This window comes from Squalius cephalus, assembly GCF_949319135.1.
Source record: "Squalius cephalus genome assembly, chromosome: 1".
NCBI classification, from domain to species: domain Eukaryota; kingdom Metazoa; phylum Chordata; class Actinopteri; order Cypriniformes; family Leuciscidae; genus Squalius; species Squalius cephalus.
Window position 1 is genome coordinate 29836198 of NC_137122.1, and position 15900 is coordinate 29852097.

The 15900-nt window shown below is 38.9% G+C and overlaps 1 protein-coding gene across 3 annotated transcripts; it reads left to right on the top strand.

Annotated features, from left to right (window-relative positions):
- Window positions 1–772: 772 nt before the first annotated feature.
- Window positions 773–15492, top strand: LOC307166893 (suppressor of SWI4 1 homolog). 3 transcript variants are annotated; one of them, XM_079885645.1, is made up of 13 exons: window positions 773–940; window positions 1106–1276; window positions 1362–1463; window positions 2711–2761; window positions 2953–3123; window positions 3288–3364; window positions 3553–3660; window positions 3843–3966; window positions 5203–5281; window positions 5377–5506; window positions 6669–6832; window positions 6917–7670; window positions 14092–14973. In XM_079885645.1, the coding sequence occupies exons 1-12, from the start codon at window positions 926–928 to the stop codon at window positions 7351–7353; spliced, it is 1629 nt and encodes a 542-aa protein (XP_079741771.1). In that variant the 5' UTR covers window positions 773–925; the 3' UTR covers window positions 7354–7670; window positions 14092–14973. The 3 variants fall into 3 exon arrangements, with proteins under 3 accessions (XP_079741771.1, XP_079741772.1, XP_079741773.1); XM_079885646.1 differs by lacking the exons at window positions 773–940; window positions 1106–1276; window positions 1362–1463; ... (6 more) ...; window positions 5377–5506; window positions 6669–6832 and having other exon boundaries at window positions 7609–7670; window positions 14092–15492; XM_079885647.1 differs by lacking the exons at window positions 773–940; window positions 1106–1276; window positions 1362–1463; ... (7 more) ...; window positions 6669–6832; window positions 6917–7670 and adding an exon at window positions 13912–13932 and having other exon boundaries at window positions 14092–15492.
- The last annotated feature ends 408 nt before the right edge of the window (window positions 15493–15900 follow it).

A 15900-nucleotide genomic window follows, 5' to 3' on the forward strand; every position in this document is an offset into this window, starting at 1 on the left:
GCTCAGACTGACCATGACTGGAAAATGTGTCGAAATACAGCTTACAGGGTTCTATAAAATGTATTTTTACGTATTTTTTTCCATAACAAGGCAGCATTTTTACAGTATATGTGCAGGAAATTACTAAAATTCATATGATTATTTACATGATTGACATTAATTGAAATAAAAATAACTATTAACGTCTTAATAGCTGATGATATTTTCTACCCTCTAACCTGACTTCTAAAACTTATTATGTTTACAAAAAAAAAGTGAGAGATGAAAACGATTAGGAATAAAAAAGAAACACTAAACAAGAAAAAGAGAAAGATGACGACACTGCAACTTTTTAGATCGTTGTAACTCACATTCGATTTTGAATCAGATCAATAGAGTGATTAATTGAGAATGAAGAAGAGTAATCTGAGATTAGCAGTGGATATTTCCTTAATAATCAAGCATGGATAGTTCACCCAAAAATGAAAATGCTGTCATCATTTACTCACCCTTTACAAGTTTAATCTAAACCTGTTTGAGTTTCTTTCTTCTGTTGAACACAAAATAAGATATTTTAAAGAATGTTGGGAACCAGACAGTGATGATACCCATTGACTTCTAGTCTAGAGTATTTTTTTCTTACTAAATGTTCATTTTTGGGTCAACTATCTTTTTAAACCTACCAATGCATGTGTGTGTAGTAATTCATCCCATCCAAGAGACGGCGCATGTAAATCAAACATGCATCGTGCGCACAGCGTGCAATACATTGCTTCTGCGCATGCGCAACCACGCCACATGGTTAACAGCAGATTTCCAGGATTTTCAATTTCAAGATGGACTCTAGTTAAGAAGACATGTGAGATATTTTAGCAAAGATTTTCGCGTTAAACTCAGGTTCAGTTTTCCACTCTACGTTTGGAAAAGTTGTACTGTTCTATAAAAAATGGGGAAAACAAAGGTATGTGTTTAACTTGCTTCCAGAGGTTACGGTAGACTACGAGACACGGCTAGTCAGCCTGTCTTTATCTGTGCAGTGTCTCTAAACTTCGTAATTGTGACGATGCAAATTGACAGTAAAATAAAGAGAAGAGTTATTTGTTACACTTCTGTTTTTGTCTCATAGACTAAGAACCAGAAGAAAGCCCGCGAGGCTGCCAGCGTTCTGGCGGAGGAGTCTTACTCCACTGTGCCGCACACCTTCGTGTTTCAACGGGGTCAGATCGGCAAGAATGTCGGTCAGCTGGTGTTGGACATGAGGCGAGTCATGGAGCCTTTCACTGCCAGATCTTTAAAGGTGAACCTCGCGATTACTCCTGCTCAGCTCTGCGCTCATTCAAAGGCTCATGATCATACATTGAAACCGGTGACATGTTTTGCAGGTGCGGAAGAAAAACATTTTGAAAGATTTCGTTGCTGTGGCTGGACCGTTAGGAATCACGCACTTCTCAATATTTACCAAAACAGATAATTGTGTAAACATGGTGAGTACAGTTGCATTATGAGGCCAAAATTCACTATCTACTTTCTAAATGCATATTTTTACTCTTTTTGTGAACAATACTTATGTCTATATTTTTTTTGTTTGTTTATTTATTTATTTATTTAACAAAAATGTCAACTCCGTCTTCCAGTGAAATGACAGAATTCTCTCTGATGATGTTTGTCAGTCTTCTCCAATCATTTAGTCTGCTTAAACTCCGCCCCCATCTTACACTTGACTACAAGCTTGCATTAAAGAGATAGTTTAACCAAAAATGAAACTTCTGTCATCACTCACCCTCATGTTGTTCCAAACCTGTATGAACACAAAAGATATTTTTAAGATTATGGGTAACCAAACAGTTGATGGTCCCCATTGATGTCCATAGTATGGAGAAAAAAATTACTATGGAAACCAGTGGGGTCCATCAACTGTTGGGTTACGACATTCTTCAAAATATCATCTTTTGTGTTCAGCAGAAGAGAGAAGTTCATACAAGTTTGGAACAACTTGAGGGTGAGTAGATGATGACAGAATTTTAATTTTTGGGTGAACTATCCCTTTAAGATATTCCACCATCCAATCAACAACCAACACACAGAACCCTGCCTTAAAGTTTTTTTTTTTGATAATGTTTCACTCAAATGTATGTCATAAAACAGAAGAAAAGATTTGTTGCTACTTCTGTTACATTCTGACTTTAATGAATTTACATTTATGCATTCAGCAGATTGTTTTATCCTAAGCCAGGGGTGCCCAATCCTGCTCCTGCCGATCGACTGTCCTGCACAGTTCATCTCCAACCCTAATCAAACACACCTGCCTTTAATTTTCAAGTGATCCTGAAGACCTTAATTGGTTGCTTCAGGTGTGTTTAATTAGGGTTGGAGATGAACCGTGTAGGACAGTCGATCGGCAGGAGCAGGATTGGGCACCCCTGTCCTGAGCAAATTACGTTGAATTATTTTGTTTTTATCCGTTCTTGCTTTTCCTGGGAATCAAACCGAAGACCTTGGCGTTGCTAATGCCATGCTCTAATTTTTGAGCTGCAGGAATGTTTTTTAAAATGATAATAAAAGCAATGAGGTACTGGAGGCTATGACTCTGTAGTATTAAGTATATAGTATGTCTTCCTACATAAGGTAAATGTCTTTTTTGCTGTTTTAAAGTTTATGGCTGGATCATCTTCTCTGTCTTTTTGAGATAAAGTATGTTAACAAACTGAAATGGCTCTCTCTTTCTTCACAGAGGCTTGCTCGGCTTCCCAAAGGTCCAACGTTATATTTCCGTGTTGCAAAGGTATATAAATGCACTATCTTTGGTTTGATTTCTCATATTCGAGGGCACAGATGATGACATTTTAGTATTTTGACTGTTGAGTGATGTCTCTTCAAAGTAAACGTACTGACGTGTCTAGTCTCACTTTGAACGCATTATGAATGCTCTTCTAAATTAATTTGTTCTAAAAGCAAATTGTCTCTTTGTTCCAGTACACACTCATCAAAGATGTAGTTTCATCTTTAAAGAGGCACAGGATGCATGACCAGCAGTTTACCCATCATCCTTTGCTAGTGCTGAATAATTTTGGCATCGAGGGCATGCATGTCAAGCTGATGGCCACCATGTTCCAGAACATGTTCCCCTCGATCAACGTACACAAGGTAACTCGCTCGCTCACAGCTGTAAAACGTTTCTTAACTCATGATGAAAGTATAGTCTTCTGAGATCTGTGACGTGTACAACCAGCTGATATTTTTGTCTTCTTAGTGGTGACATAATATAAAGGTTTCGTGTGTGTTTTAATCATTAACCTCTAATCTCTCAGCTCAACCTCAACTGCATAAAAAGATGTGTGCTGTTAAATTACGATCCGGTGTCTCAGGAGGTGGAGTTTCGTCATTAGTAAGTAGCCTGGATTTGTTTTTGTTTTTGTTTTTTTTGTAACAAAGTAAATGTGCACATGATGAAAATTTGAAACATGACTTTCCTGTGATTGTTTTCAAAGTAAACGCACTGATGCACCCTAAAGCGAATGCTGTGTTGTGAGGTTTGTTACGATGTCTCCTAACCCTTTCCATGTCCTTCTGCAGTAGCTTGAAGGTGGTGCCCGTGGGCATGAGTCGAGGGGTGAAGAAGCTCATGCAGGAGAAGTTCCCCAACATGAGCAAGCTGGAGGACATCAGTGAGCTCCTCATGAAGTTAGTCTTCCATGAGCTGGAGATCATTGGCATAATTTGATGCATATGATGAAATGTATTAAAATTGATGGAACAGTGATGTTTCAAAGTAAACGTTCTGATGCACCAGCTTCATACTTATATTTGTATTTTAAGTAAGTGGTTTTATAAGTCACACTTTCGTTGTCCATCGCACTTTTCAGAGGCGTCAACCTTTCTGAGAGCGAGGCCGAGCAGGACGGGGATCACAACATCACGGAGCTTCCTCAGGTGTACTCGGGTCGTGGGAACATGGCTTCTCAGCAGAGTGCAGTTCGGTTAACTGAGGTGAGGAAACTCCTTGCAAGCCACTAGTCAAGTCGCATGTGATACCTTAAGGGGTTAGTTCACCCGAAAAGGAAAATTATCCCATAATTTACTCCCTCTCAAGCCATCCTAGGTGTATATGACTTTCTTCTTTCAGCCGAACACAATGGGAGTTATATTAAATAATATCCTGGCTCTTCCAAGCTTTATAATGGGAGTGAATGGGACCTGAGATTCTGAAGCCTAAAAAAGCGTATCCGTCCATCATAAAGTAATCCACATGTCTCCAGGGGGTTAATAAAGGCCTTCTTAAGCGATGCGTTTTTGTAAGAAAAATATCCATATTTACATCTTTAAAAACTATTTGCTTGGCTCTACACGAGTCTAGTTCCAGCGGACCCGATGCATGACGTGTTGACGAACGTGGAAGCACAAGGGTAGAGCAAAACGAAACACCGATATATAATTTCGATATAAGAGGAGCTTGAGTTTGTTGCCCAGTCATATTTGTTTGAACTGCGAAAAGCGTCAGCTCTCACCTAAGCTTATGTTACTCCTACATCATGTGTCAGGTCAGAGGTCACTCGACTTGCATACTGCCGTTACCGGAAACCAGTTGTTATACCAGTTTGTAAAGTTATAAATATGGATATTTTTCTTACAAAAACACATTGCTTTGCTTCAGAAGGCCTTTATCAACCCACTAGCTGTATGGATTTCTTTTATGAAGGATGGATGTGCTTTTTTGGGCTTCAGAATCTCAGGTACCATTGCAACTTTTGACATTAAATCCCTTGTTTCTTCTTTTTGATGTAAAATGTATTTTGTGTTTATGTATATTTTTCTATTTAACTATTGATTAGGTATTTAATTTTTTACCTTTTCTACTGCAATGTCTTGCCATTCCTTAGCTCAGTATAAGTGTACCCGGTCAGTGGGTGGCTGAATGGGGGGAATGGGTTATGGGTTACACTTTAATATGTTGTATATCAAAAACAATTGTTCACAAAAAAACAAAAAAAAAAGAATCTCAGGTACCATTCACTCCCATTATAAAGCTTGGAAGAGCCAGGATATTATTTAAGTTAACTCTTGATAGTTTGGCTGAATGAAGAATGTCATATACTCCTAGGATGGCTTGGGAGTGAGTAAATTATGGGATAATTTTCATTTTTGGGTGAACTAACCCTTTAAAACGCTGCCTGATTTGGCCGTTCACTTGGGTTTGGAACATGATGGGTGTCTGTTCTGCTACAGATTGGCCCCAGAATGACTCTACAGCTGGTGAAGATATTAGAAGGCATGGGAGACGGAAATGTGCTCTATCATTCCACAAGTAAGTATAGCTTTCTGTAAGAGACCGTCTAGAAACAAAACGTAGTCATTACTGAGCGTAATCCTGAGCTAGTCCAAATTGTGCTCTGTCTGCAGTCTCAAAAACGGAGGAAGAGCTTCAGGAGATGCTGAACAGGAAGGAGGCCCGTCTGAAAGAGAAAGCAGAGCGGAAGAGAAAACAAGAACAGAACGTTGCTCTAAAAAAAGAAAAACGCGATCAGAACAAGTGAGTAGACCATCCATCTGCTGCTCTTGTGGTGATGAAACGCTAGATGTGTAGTCTTGTGGTAAAAGAGCAGTGGGGTCTGTGTGTGGGAACAAACCTTCCACAAGTTAACCGTGAGAATTTATCATTATTATTGTTTCCTTAATTTGCCCATGTTATGCTCATTTACAAGTTTTTTATTTACCTCATTTTATTTTACGGTCTACTAGAATGCATTTACATGATTAAAAGTAAAAAAATAAATCTTCCACTCTACATTGTTGCAGCCCCTCTTTTCACACTCTGCTTGAAAAGCTGTATTTTAGTTCGTTTCTTTAAAGCCACCTTTCCGAAAAGCCGCCTTCTCAGGCCCGGTTTACACCTGGTATACATTTTGGTGGAAGGCGCTAAATACAGGTGTAAACGGGGTCTAAAACCTTTTGAGCTTGTCCACTTAGTTGAAAGTCCAGGTAGTCGAAAACACATTAGAGCGGATTGCTTTCGTGGTGTAAACGCTGATGTGGTCGAATGATTTCGAACAGCCACAAAAGACCGTTTACTCTTCGCCTACTGACCTAATGAGTAAACATAATGGGAAGTGCGCTAGCCAGAGGGGATTTAAACTTTGGCTTAAAGACTGGAACACACCAGTTTTTGTGCGTCGGCCAACTAAGTTTTCTCAGTGTGTTCCGCACTGTCGGCTGAAATTGGTCCTCGTTGGCTTTTTTTTCCGGCCGATTCGACATGTTGAATCGGCGTCGGGCCGTCAGTGAGAGAGTACTCTGATTGGCTGTTCAGCTTAGTGAACGAGTCAGTGCACGAGAATAATAGCAAAACAGCGAGCAAAGAAGGCAAAATGGTACAGATAGAAGTTCATGTTCATGGCACTAAATGAGAAAGTCACACAATGTCAAGAAAAAAAAAAACATAGGTTAACTGGTATTTCCGACAACTCGAAAATCAAAATTGGTCAAATTGACCTGCAAAATAAAACTAGGTTGGCTGACCCAGTCTGTTGTGATTGGTCAACCACTCGTGTCAGAAACGTAACACCCCTTACTGTAATTGGGTTTCAGCTCCTGAAACTTCATGAACACCTGTAAACAGTATTATATTTATGGTAAATATGGCGTCTTTGTTAATGATATAGTATTTGGTCCTAAAAGTATTTAATTTCTTAAAGGAAAAGGAGCTTGGAGGGAATCAAGAGAAAGGGGCAGCAGGAAGGGCAGGTGTCCGATGATGAAGTGGAGGATCCTGGGAACCAGGAGGACAAGCCTCCAGCCGAGGAGTCTGAGGACGAAGCAGATTATTACAGAGAGGCTGTAGGGGAGGAACCAGATGAAGGTATCATTTCATACCTAATTATTTGCAAAATTTTACTCTTATCATTTGCTGTGGTGGTAATTTTGTTCTTTGACTCCATCTCAGACATGTTTCCTGCTGCAAAAAGGAAGCGCGGCCCTGGAAAGTCACCAAAACCCTTCAAAAAGAGGAAGCTGTCACCGGGGAAGGGCCCTCCCCAAGACAGGAAGAGTTTTAAGTCGCCTGATAGGGGGAAGAAAGCTGGTGGGCAGCGGTTTGGGGATAGAAAAGCTGGTGGGCAGCGGTTTGGGGATAGAAAAGCTGGCGGGCAGCGGTTTGGGGATAGAAAAGGGGTAGAGGGGAGAAACAGGTTTAGGAAGAGTGAAGGAGGCAAGAGGTTTGGTACAAAAGGGGGAAAAGGAAATAGATTTGCAGGGCAGAAAAAAGGAGAAACTGGGAAGAAGTACGGCGGACAGAAAACATTTAAAGGACGTGCTGTTATGAAACGCCAGAAAGGCGCTGAAGGAAAAAAGGACTTCAGGCACAAAAAAGGAAAAAGCTAAAGGAAATGAAAATGAACCACAAGATGGGACTGTTGCTTCACTGATGCGTCAAGTCTGATGTATCATTTCCATGCAAACATCAGCAATAATTCTGCGTAATGTCAGACTTGTGCCTTGTATAAATGTTCAGAGTTGGATGCAATTGCCAATAAATTTTCAAACCGTCACTCAAGCGCACTACTGTGCATGTCTGGGCTTGTGTGAGTGACTTCACACATTGTTCTCTAAAAAAAAAAGTGTACCATTTGCATGAGACAGGAAGTTTGACACAGTTTCAAAGGAGAGTGTCGGAGTACTTAGTAAAGCGGAGATACTTGGTAAGTTTTATAAGCTTGTTTGATGTTTAACTTTAATTTTATCAAATTTTTATTTTTTTTAATGTTTATACACTATTCCATACAATTTTTTTTTTAAACTGCAGAGCATAATATAAAAGCAAGGCTTGTTTCTGTTGTGTTCCTCGTGTATATGTGCTCAGTACAGGTAGCCTATGTTACATTGTATTAACATGTTATTACACGTCTCAGTTGAGTAAAGGGTAATTGATATGTAACTACTTGATGTGGTTTTATTGGTTTGAATACATTAAGGTTCTTGTACTTGAATCGTATTTGGTGAAATTGTTGTAGTCATTTAAACCCATTAAGAGTTCTTAGCCCTATGTTTCCAAATTTGGTGAAATATTGTTTGAATTCGCTGCAAATGATTAAATTCATTAACTTGTATATTAAAACAAAAAATCTTTGAAACAAAGCAATGCACAATGCTTGCACAACATTCTCCATCTCATAAACCGCATTTTGGTGTGAATTTTTGTAAGTCTATTTTTAGTCATCACACTTAGCCAACTGCAGATGTGACACATTTATCTGAATTACAAGACTGTAAGTAGACATCTTTTTTAATCATTACATCTTTTATAAACTAAGCTAAATTTCTAATTGTAAAATGTTATGTAAAAGTATTTTGTTGGTTATAACAAACCATTTTTAAAAATGAATGGTACAAAAAACTAGAATCAGATAAAGAGTTGAATCATAAACAAGGTAGCGATTAATTAACGAACAGTAGTTAATGCATTAGGTGTCAACTAACAATGCAAAACAATTCATGTTCATTTATACAACTTGAAATCTTAAAAAGTGTATATGTAGAAATAAACGAACCAAGTTAAAAACTATAAAAGTATTATTGTTTGTTCATTTTAGAACCTCATAGTTAAATCTTGTATAACTTAAACTTTTAAATTGCTTGACATATTTTAATTGAGTTAAAGCAATGTAGAAACGTGTTAACTTTTTGATCATATCATTTTTTACAGTGTAGACATACTGCTCGGATTCACAAGTTTGTGTCAAACAACCAAATAACTGGTCAAGTCACCTTTATTTATATAGCTCTTTTTACAATACAGATTGTTTCAGAGCGGCTTTACAAATTATGGACATTTTTGTCTTTTTCAGTTTTTGTTTGTGGATCATTTAGTCTGTATTTTGGCACAGGTGTGTATTTTTATTGGAATTTTACTATTTCACCCCTATTTCCTGTAATAAATTTATTTTGCACTAAAATAATTCCAGTCAGTATCTTAAGAGGATGCCCTTATTGAAACCCATTCAAACTGCAATTTTTAATCCTAGGGCCATTTAACTATAAAATGATGCAATCTTTGTTAATAGGCTTTCATTATGTTGGGATATTTTAAACTATAGTTTAAAATAGTAAACAATTTTTTACCAGATTGTGCCATTTCTTTCAGGTTTGGCCTTTAAAGCAAATACTCGCTTTATTCCTGCTTTTTGCTTCTGCATATTATATGGATAAATTTATATTGGATAAATTATGCAGCTATAATTGTGTGGGTGTGTTGGTGAATCATTTTTATAAACTTAAACCACTATAACTTTTTTTGGTTTCACTTTTGTTTCCCAAGGGTCTGTGCTCACAAGCTTCACATTTTTATGACCGTTTTTGACACGGACATTTTTGTCCTCTGTGGACCTATGTGTAACCTTTTTTTAATTGACGCACAAGGGTTAATGCAACAAAGATTGTTTTGGCTGTACAGCAACTCTAGAAGAAAGTCATTGTCTGGCTTAAGGGCACACTATGTGAGATTTTTGGATCAAAATATCGAAAAACCACCAGAACAATGTTATATATTTTGTTGATTTGTGTACATACATTATCCCAAATGTTTCTAAGGATGTTTAAATCCAGAGAAATAAGCAGTTTTAACCAGGACACGGACCGTGTCCGTTCGTGGCCTATCAATGACGACATCATACCCGCGTTACCCTTGATTTATTTTGTAGAAACACCAAAGGCGCTTTAATATATTATGTGTTTTATTAGACCGGTAAGCAACTGTTTGGATACAGTCAGGTCCATAAATATTGGGACATCGACACAATTCTAATCTTTTTGGCTCTATACACCACCACAATGGATTTGAAATGAAACGAACAAGATGTGCTTTAACTGCAGACTTTCAGCTTTAATTTGAGGGTATTTACATCCAAATCAGGTGAACGGTGTAGGAATTACAACAGTTTGTATATGTGCCTCCCACTTTTTAAGGGACCAAAAGTAATGGGACAGATTAACAATCATAAATCAAACTTTCACTTTTTAATACTTGGTTGCAAATCCTTTGCAGTCAATTACAGCCTGAAGCAGGGGTGGGCAAACTACGGCCGTTAGGCTGTTTAATCCGGCCCGCCGAGTATTTAAAAAATTGTCTTAAGATCGCATTAATTTTGCCTTTTTTCTTGCAATACTTTGCCTTATATATTGGGTTGCATATATTTGACAATCGGAATATCAGATATTGCATGCATGCCATAGCTAACAAATGTAAAAAAGGAAAAATGACATAAAAGCTGATCATCATTCATTCAGCGCTGTTGTGGCTGCGGTGCGTCACGTAACAAGCAATGACGCGTCACCATGGAAACCAAACAGACAGCGACTTAAGCCAGACTGGTTGCACGTTAATGTTTTTTCCTTTTTTGGAAGCTCACAGAGAAAAAAATGTTTGGTAACCGCTTGCACACCTTAGTTTTTCCTTTGATTTGTCTGCTATTTATTTTTAGTTATTTTAAATATTAGTTATTTAGCTCCTCTGGATTTGTGGATGTATCCTGACTGATTCCGTTTATCGACCTTTATCGCCCGGCTTTCGACTACGCTGTGTCTGCCATGTAGTGCTACAGAACCCGTTTGTTTTGTTTTTTTTCATTAAATGTTCTGATCTACCTTTGCTTTTTATGTTTTAATTTATTATTCTTAAAATAAATTTGTATTCGTTTATTTCGTTTTTTTTTTTCCACAAATGACTTTTGGAAGTGCAAATTGCCATGCAGTTTTGATAAAGGTGAATTAACGTAACCTTCTGTCATTTTTACTCTTCTAAGTGTACACTTGCAGGTATTTTGTTTCTAATTTACTGTTAGGCCCATGAAATAATAATAAGAATAAACAATATTTAAAAAGTATAGGCTATCTAACATCTGACTAATTAAAAATTAACATCAAGACATAACATGCTAAATGGGGGATATCTAACATAAAAAAAGTATTGTCAGAATATCGTCTCTCAGTTGTTGAATTTCGCGCAGACGTTGCCACAACGTAAATGTGTTTGCTCAGCCCGATCTCATGAAAGTGCGAATACCACGAATTGTATTTGTAGTGCTTATGATACGCAAATTTCGCGTGCATATGATACGCACTTTATGGCATGTAATAGGCACGCACTCCACACCCCTAATCCTAACCAAGGGGTTTACAGTGCAGCATATGCACGAAAAAAAAAAAAAAAAAAAAAATTCCTTTTTGCCATATAAATGGCACGAGAAATAAAATTCGTGGTATAGATACGCACTTTCATGAGATTGTGCTTCATAATCTGCTACTGGGCCGGCCCTCTGTCAAATTTTAAAACCCAGTGTGGCCCTTGAGCCAAAAAGTTTGCCCACCCCTGCCCTGAAGTCTGGAACGCATAGACATCACCAGACGCTGGGTTTCATCCCTGGTGATGCTCTGCCAGGCCTCTACTGCAACTGTCTTCAGTTCCTGCTTGTTCTTGGGGCATTTTCCCTTCAGTTTTGTCTTCAGCAAGTGAAATGCATGCTCAGTCGGATTCAGGTCAGGTGATTGACTTGGCCATTGCATAACATTCCACTTCTTTCCCTTAAAAAACTCTTTGGTTGCTTTCGCAGTATGCTTCGGGTCATTGTCCATCTGCACTGTGAAGCGCCGTCCAATGAGTTCTGAAGCATTTGGCTGAATATGAGCAGATAATATTGACCGAAACACTTCAGAATTCATCCTGCTGCTTTTGTCAGCAGTCACATCATCAATAAATACAAGAGAACCAGTTCCATTGGCAGCCATACATGCCCACGCCATGACACTACCACCACCATGCTTCACTGATGAGGTGGTATGCTTTGGATCATGAGCAGTTCCTTTCCTTCTCCATACTCTTCTCTTCCCATCACTCTGGTACAAGTTGATCTTTGTCTCATCTGTCCATAGGATGTTGTTCCAGAACTGTGAAGGCTTTTTTAGATGTTGTTGGGCAAACTCTAATCTGGCCTTCCTGTTTTTTGAGGCTCACCAATGGTTTACATCTTGTGGTGAACCCTCTGTATTCACTCTGGTGAAGTCTTCTCTTGATTGTTGACTTTGACACACATACACCTACCTCCTGGAGAGTGTTCTTGATCTGGCCAACTGTTGTGAAGGGTGTTTTCTTCACCAGGGAAATAATTCTTCGGTCATCCACCACAGTTGTTTTCCGTGGTCTTCCGGGTCTTTTGGTGTTGCTGAGCTCACCGTTGTGTTCTTTCTTTTTAAGAATGTTCCAAACAGTTGATTTGGCCACACCTAATGTTTTTGCTATCTCTCTGAAGGGTTTTTTTTCTTCTTTTTTTCAGCCTAATGATGGCTTGCTTCACTGATAGTGACAGCTCTTTGGATCTCATATTGAGAGTTGACAGCAACAGATTCCAAATGCAAATAGCACACTTGAAATGAACTCTGGACCTTTTATCTGCTCCTTGTAAATGGGATAATGAGGGAATAACACACACCTGGCCATGGAACAGCTGAGCAGCCAATTGTCCCATTACTTTTGGTCCCTTAAAAAGTGGGAGGCACATATACAAACTGTTGTAATTCCTACACCGTTCACCTGATTTGGATGTAAATACCCTCAAATTAAAGCTGAAAGTCTGCAGTTAAAGCACATCTTGTTCGTTTCATTTCAAATCCATTGTGGTGGTGTATAGAGCCAAAAAGATTAGAATTTGTGTCGATGTCTAATATTTATGGACCTGACTGTACATTCATTGACAGAAAACGAATCATTGTTATATAGCTCAACAGTTAGTATTTTTGCTTAAATCTCGTTTTTGTGTGTCATGCTTGTGTCTCATTAGCAAACGCTCCAGCGTCCTCGTTTTGCTCCAACGGCTTTCGTAACGTTAATAAATGTTTAATACATTACCGGTGTAGCGACAATGGCCTTCTTGTCCCTTAGAGGTGTTGTAGGATCATTTCTGACGCGTGAGATCCAAACAAGATGCTTCCAGTCCAGTACTGCATTCATCCCTTTATTTGTCACAGTTCTGATGCCAAAACACATTAGGCTATAATCCACAAGTTAGCATTTCCACATACGATCCTGACACGGTCAAAAATGGTTTGCCTCCCTCATTAGTTACACCTGACTTCACTTGCTCTCTGGCTACCTATATACCTACTAAACCCACACTCCACCCAGTGTCCAACAGTGGAACTACAACAAATTATAAATAGAGCATAATGGCTCTTACAACCGGTCATCCGTGAATATGATTTCTGCCCGAGTGCCGTTGTATTTTCCACCGGCTGTAGAGGTGAAGACAACAATGATTCCGCGAAATCAAGGCGTCATCAAGCTACGCCTTTGTTTTTGAATAAACAACCTCTAGTGGTGAAAAATTACATAGTGTGCCTTTAAAGGAACCTCCGCTAGCCAACTTAGCACAAAGACTGGAGGTAAACAGCTCCAGCTAGCATACTGCTCCCAATAAGTGACAAAATAACGCCAACATTTTCCTATTTACGTGCTGTGATTTGTATAGTCACAGCGTGTACAAATAACAAGGTCACATGAGACACAGCCACCATCTAACCGTATACATACTGGGAACTATATTCTCAGAAGGCGAAGCACTGCTACTTCTGCGGAGTGATTTGCTCGCAGCACCTGAGAAGCCAGGTGGTGAGGAGCAGAGAGATCGCTAAGAGTTGGAGTAAATCACTCCGCCCAAGTAGCAGTGCCTTCTGAGAATATAGTTCCCAGTATGTATATGGTTAGAAGATGGCTGTGTCTCATGTGACCTTGTTATTTGTATACACGCTGTGACTATACAAATCACAACATGTAAATAGAAAAATGTTGGCGTTATTTTGTCACTTATTGGGAGCAGTATGCTAGCTGGAGCCGTTTACCTCCAGTCTTTGTGCTAAGCTAGGCTAGCGGTGGGTGCGTTAGACAGAGTTACGGCACGCACGGAGATGAGAAGGGTATGTATGGACTTATCTAACTCTGGGGGATACGGTGAATATGCTAAAGTCCCAAAAAGTCTGCGTGTTCCTTTAAGTAAGTTTTTGATTTATTAATTTCCGTTGTAAAAAAATAATGAGTTATTAAGTGACATTACCAACTCTGTTTGTATTTTTTAGGGGTCAGAGAACACCAGAGACAATGAGCAACAGTTCAGACATAGGCCTATATAAGTTTCAAGTCCTCCTCCTCCCCCCCATGTATGGCATTGAGATGTGTATGGCTCTGGTGGGGAATGTTTTTGCCCTGTGGCTCCTGGTGACCAAAGAGAGGCGGAACTGGCACACTGGAGTAGTGTTCTCCTGTAACCTGGTCATCTGTGACATTCTTTACGTCCTGACCTTGCCTTTGCTCATCGTTTACTATGCCAAAAATAAGAACTGGACCTTTGGAGATGCTGCATGCAAAATCGAACGCTTCCTCTTCAACTGCAACCTCTACGTCAGCATATTCTTCATCATGTGCATCAGCGTCAACAGATATGTCGCCATAGTTCACCCATTCTTCACCCGGAGCTACGTGCGCTCTAAACATGCAAAGATCGCAAGCGTGCTTACGTGGGCCATCGTGATCATCGCTTCATCGCCAGTCTTCAAATTTGCTGGAATCGAATTGAAAGAAAACTACATTCTTTGTGTCTCATGCCATGATGAAAACATGTACAATTCCCACTTTAAGTACAAGCTATTTATTATGGTTGTAGGCTGCATGATTCCTATGGTAGTTACTTTTGGGTCTTATTTAGGTGTGATTTGGACCATTCTGAAAAACAAAAACATAACCACTCTTGAGAAGAGGAAATTAGCTCTGTTGGTCGCTCTGGTCTGCATCCTTTACGCCACGTCATTTGTGCCCTATCACGTTCTGCAGACGTACCACGAGTATCTGAAGTCGGAGAAAGATTACAACAACCCCTGGGTGTATAATTCATATCAAGTGTCAAAGGTCCTGACCACCCTGAACATGTGCTTACATCCGCTTTTGTACATAGCTGTGTTTGACAGCATACGGACAGCTTTCTGTGGAAGGAGCTCGGATGACTAACCTTCATACATTCAGTATATCTTTTGCCAAAATCTCACGCAGTGGCATCTTGAATGACGATTTTCTGCTAAAGCTTGTACTCTGTTTTTGAACGTCTGAAAACCACAAACCACATAGACAAATGAGAAACATTTTCCTTGTGTTATTTTAGTATTCAGAAATTTGTATTTGTATGCAAATAAGAACATTTATGACTTTAACTGACATTTAAAATGCTTGATATGTGTTAAAAGCTGCAAAAAATACCAATTAAAGATTTTTAAGAGAAGAGGGAATTGAAGAATTTGTGTGCATAACAGATGGGGATCAGATGAAGCAAACATTGTGCTAAAGCAAATGTATTTAGATCCAAAATGTTGGTGATTTGTGGTGATTTGATATATGTATATATATATATGTGTGTGTGTGTGTGTGTGTGTGTATGTAGGCTATGTATGTATATACAGTGGTGGTCAGAATTAATGGCACCCCTGGTAAATATGAAAAAAAAAAAATCTTCATTGTTTATCCTTTTGATCTTTCATTCAAAAAAATCGCAAAAATCTAACCTTTCATTGAAGTAAAATAATTGAAAGTGGGGGTAAATCGCATTATGAAATAAATGTTTTTCTCCAAAACACGTCGGCCACAATTTTTGGCACCCTTTTATTAAATACTTTTTGCAACCTCCTTTTGCCAAGATAACAGATCTGAGTTTTCTTCTATAATGCCTGATGAGTTTGGAGAATAACTGACAAGAGATCAGAGACCATTCCTCCATACAGAATCTCTCCAGATCCTTCAGATTCACAAGTTCATGCTGGTGCTTCTTCTCTTCAGTTCAGCCCACTCATTTTCTGTATGGTTCAGTGTAGGGGACTGGGACGGTCATGGCAGAAGCTTCA

Coding starts and splice junctions, on each gene's coding strand:
- LOC307166893 (XM_079885645.1), top strand. Junction 2,762..2,952: donor TATATTTCCGTGTTGCAAAG/GTATATAAATGC, acceptor TCTTTGTTCCAG/TACACACTCATCAAAGATGT. Junction 5,507..6,668: donor GAAAAACGCGATCAGAACAA/GTGAGTAGACCA, acceptor AATTTCTTAAAG/GAAAAGGAGCTTGGAGGGAA.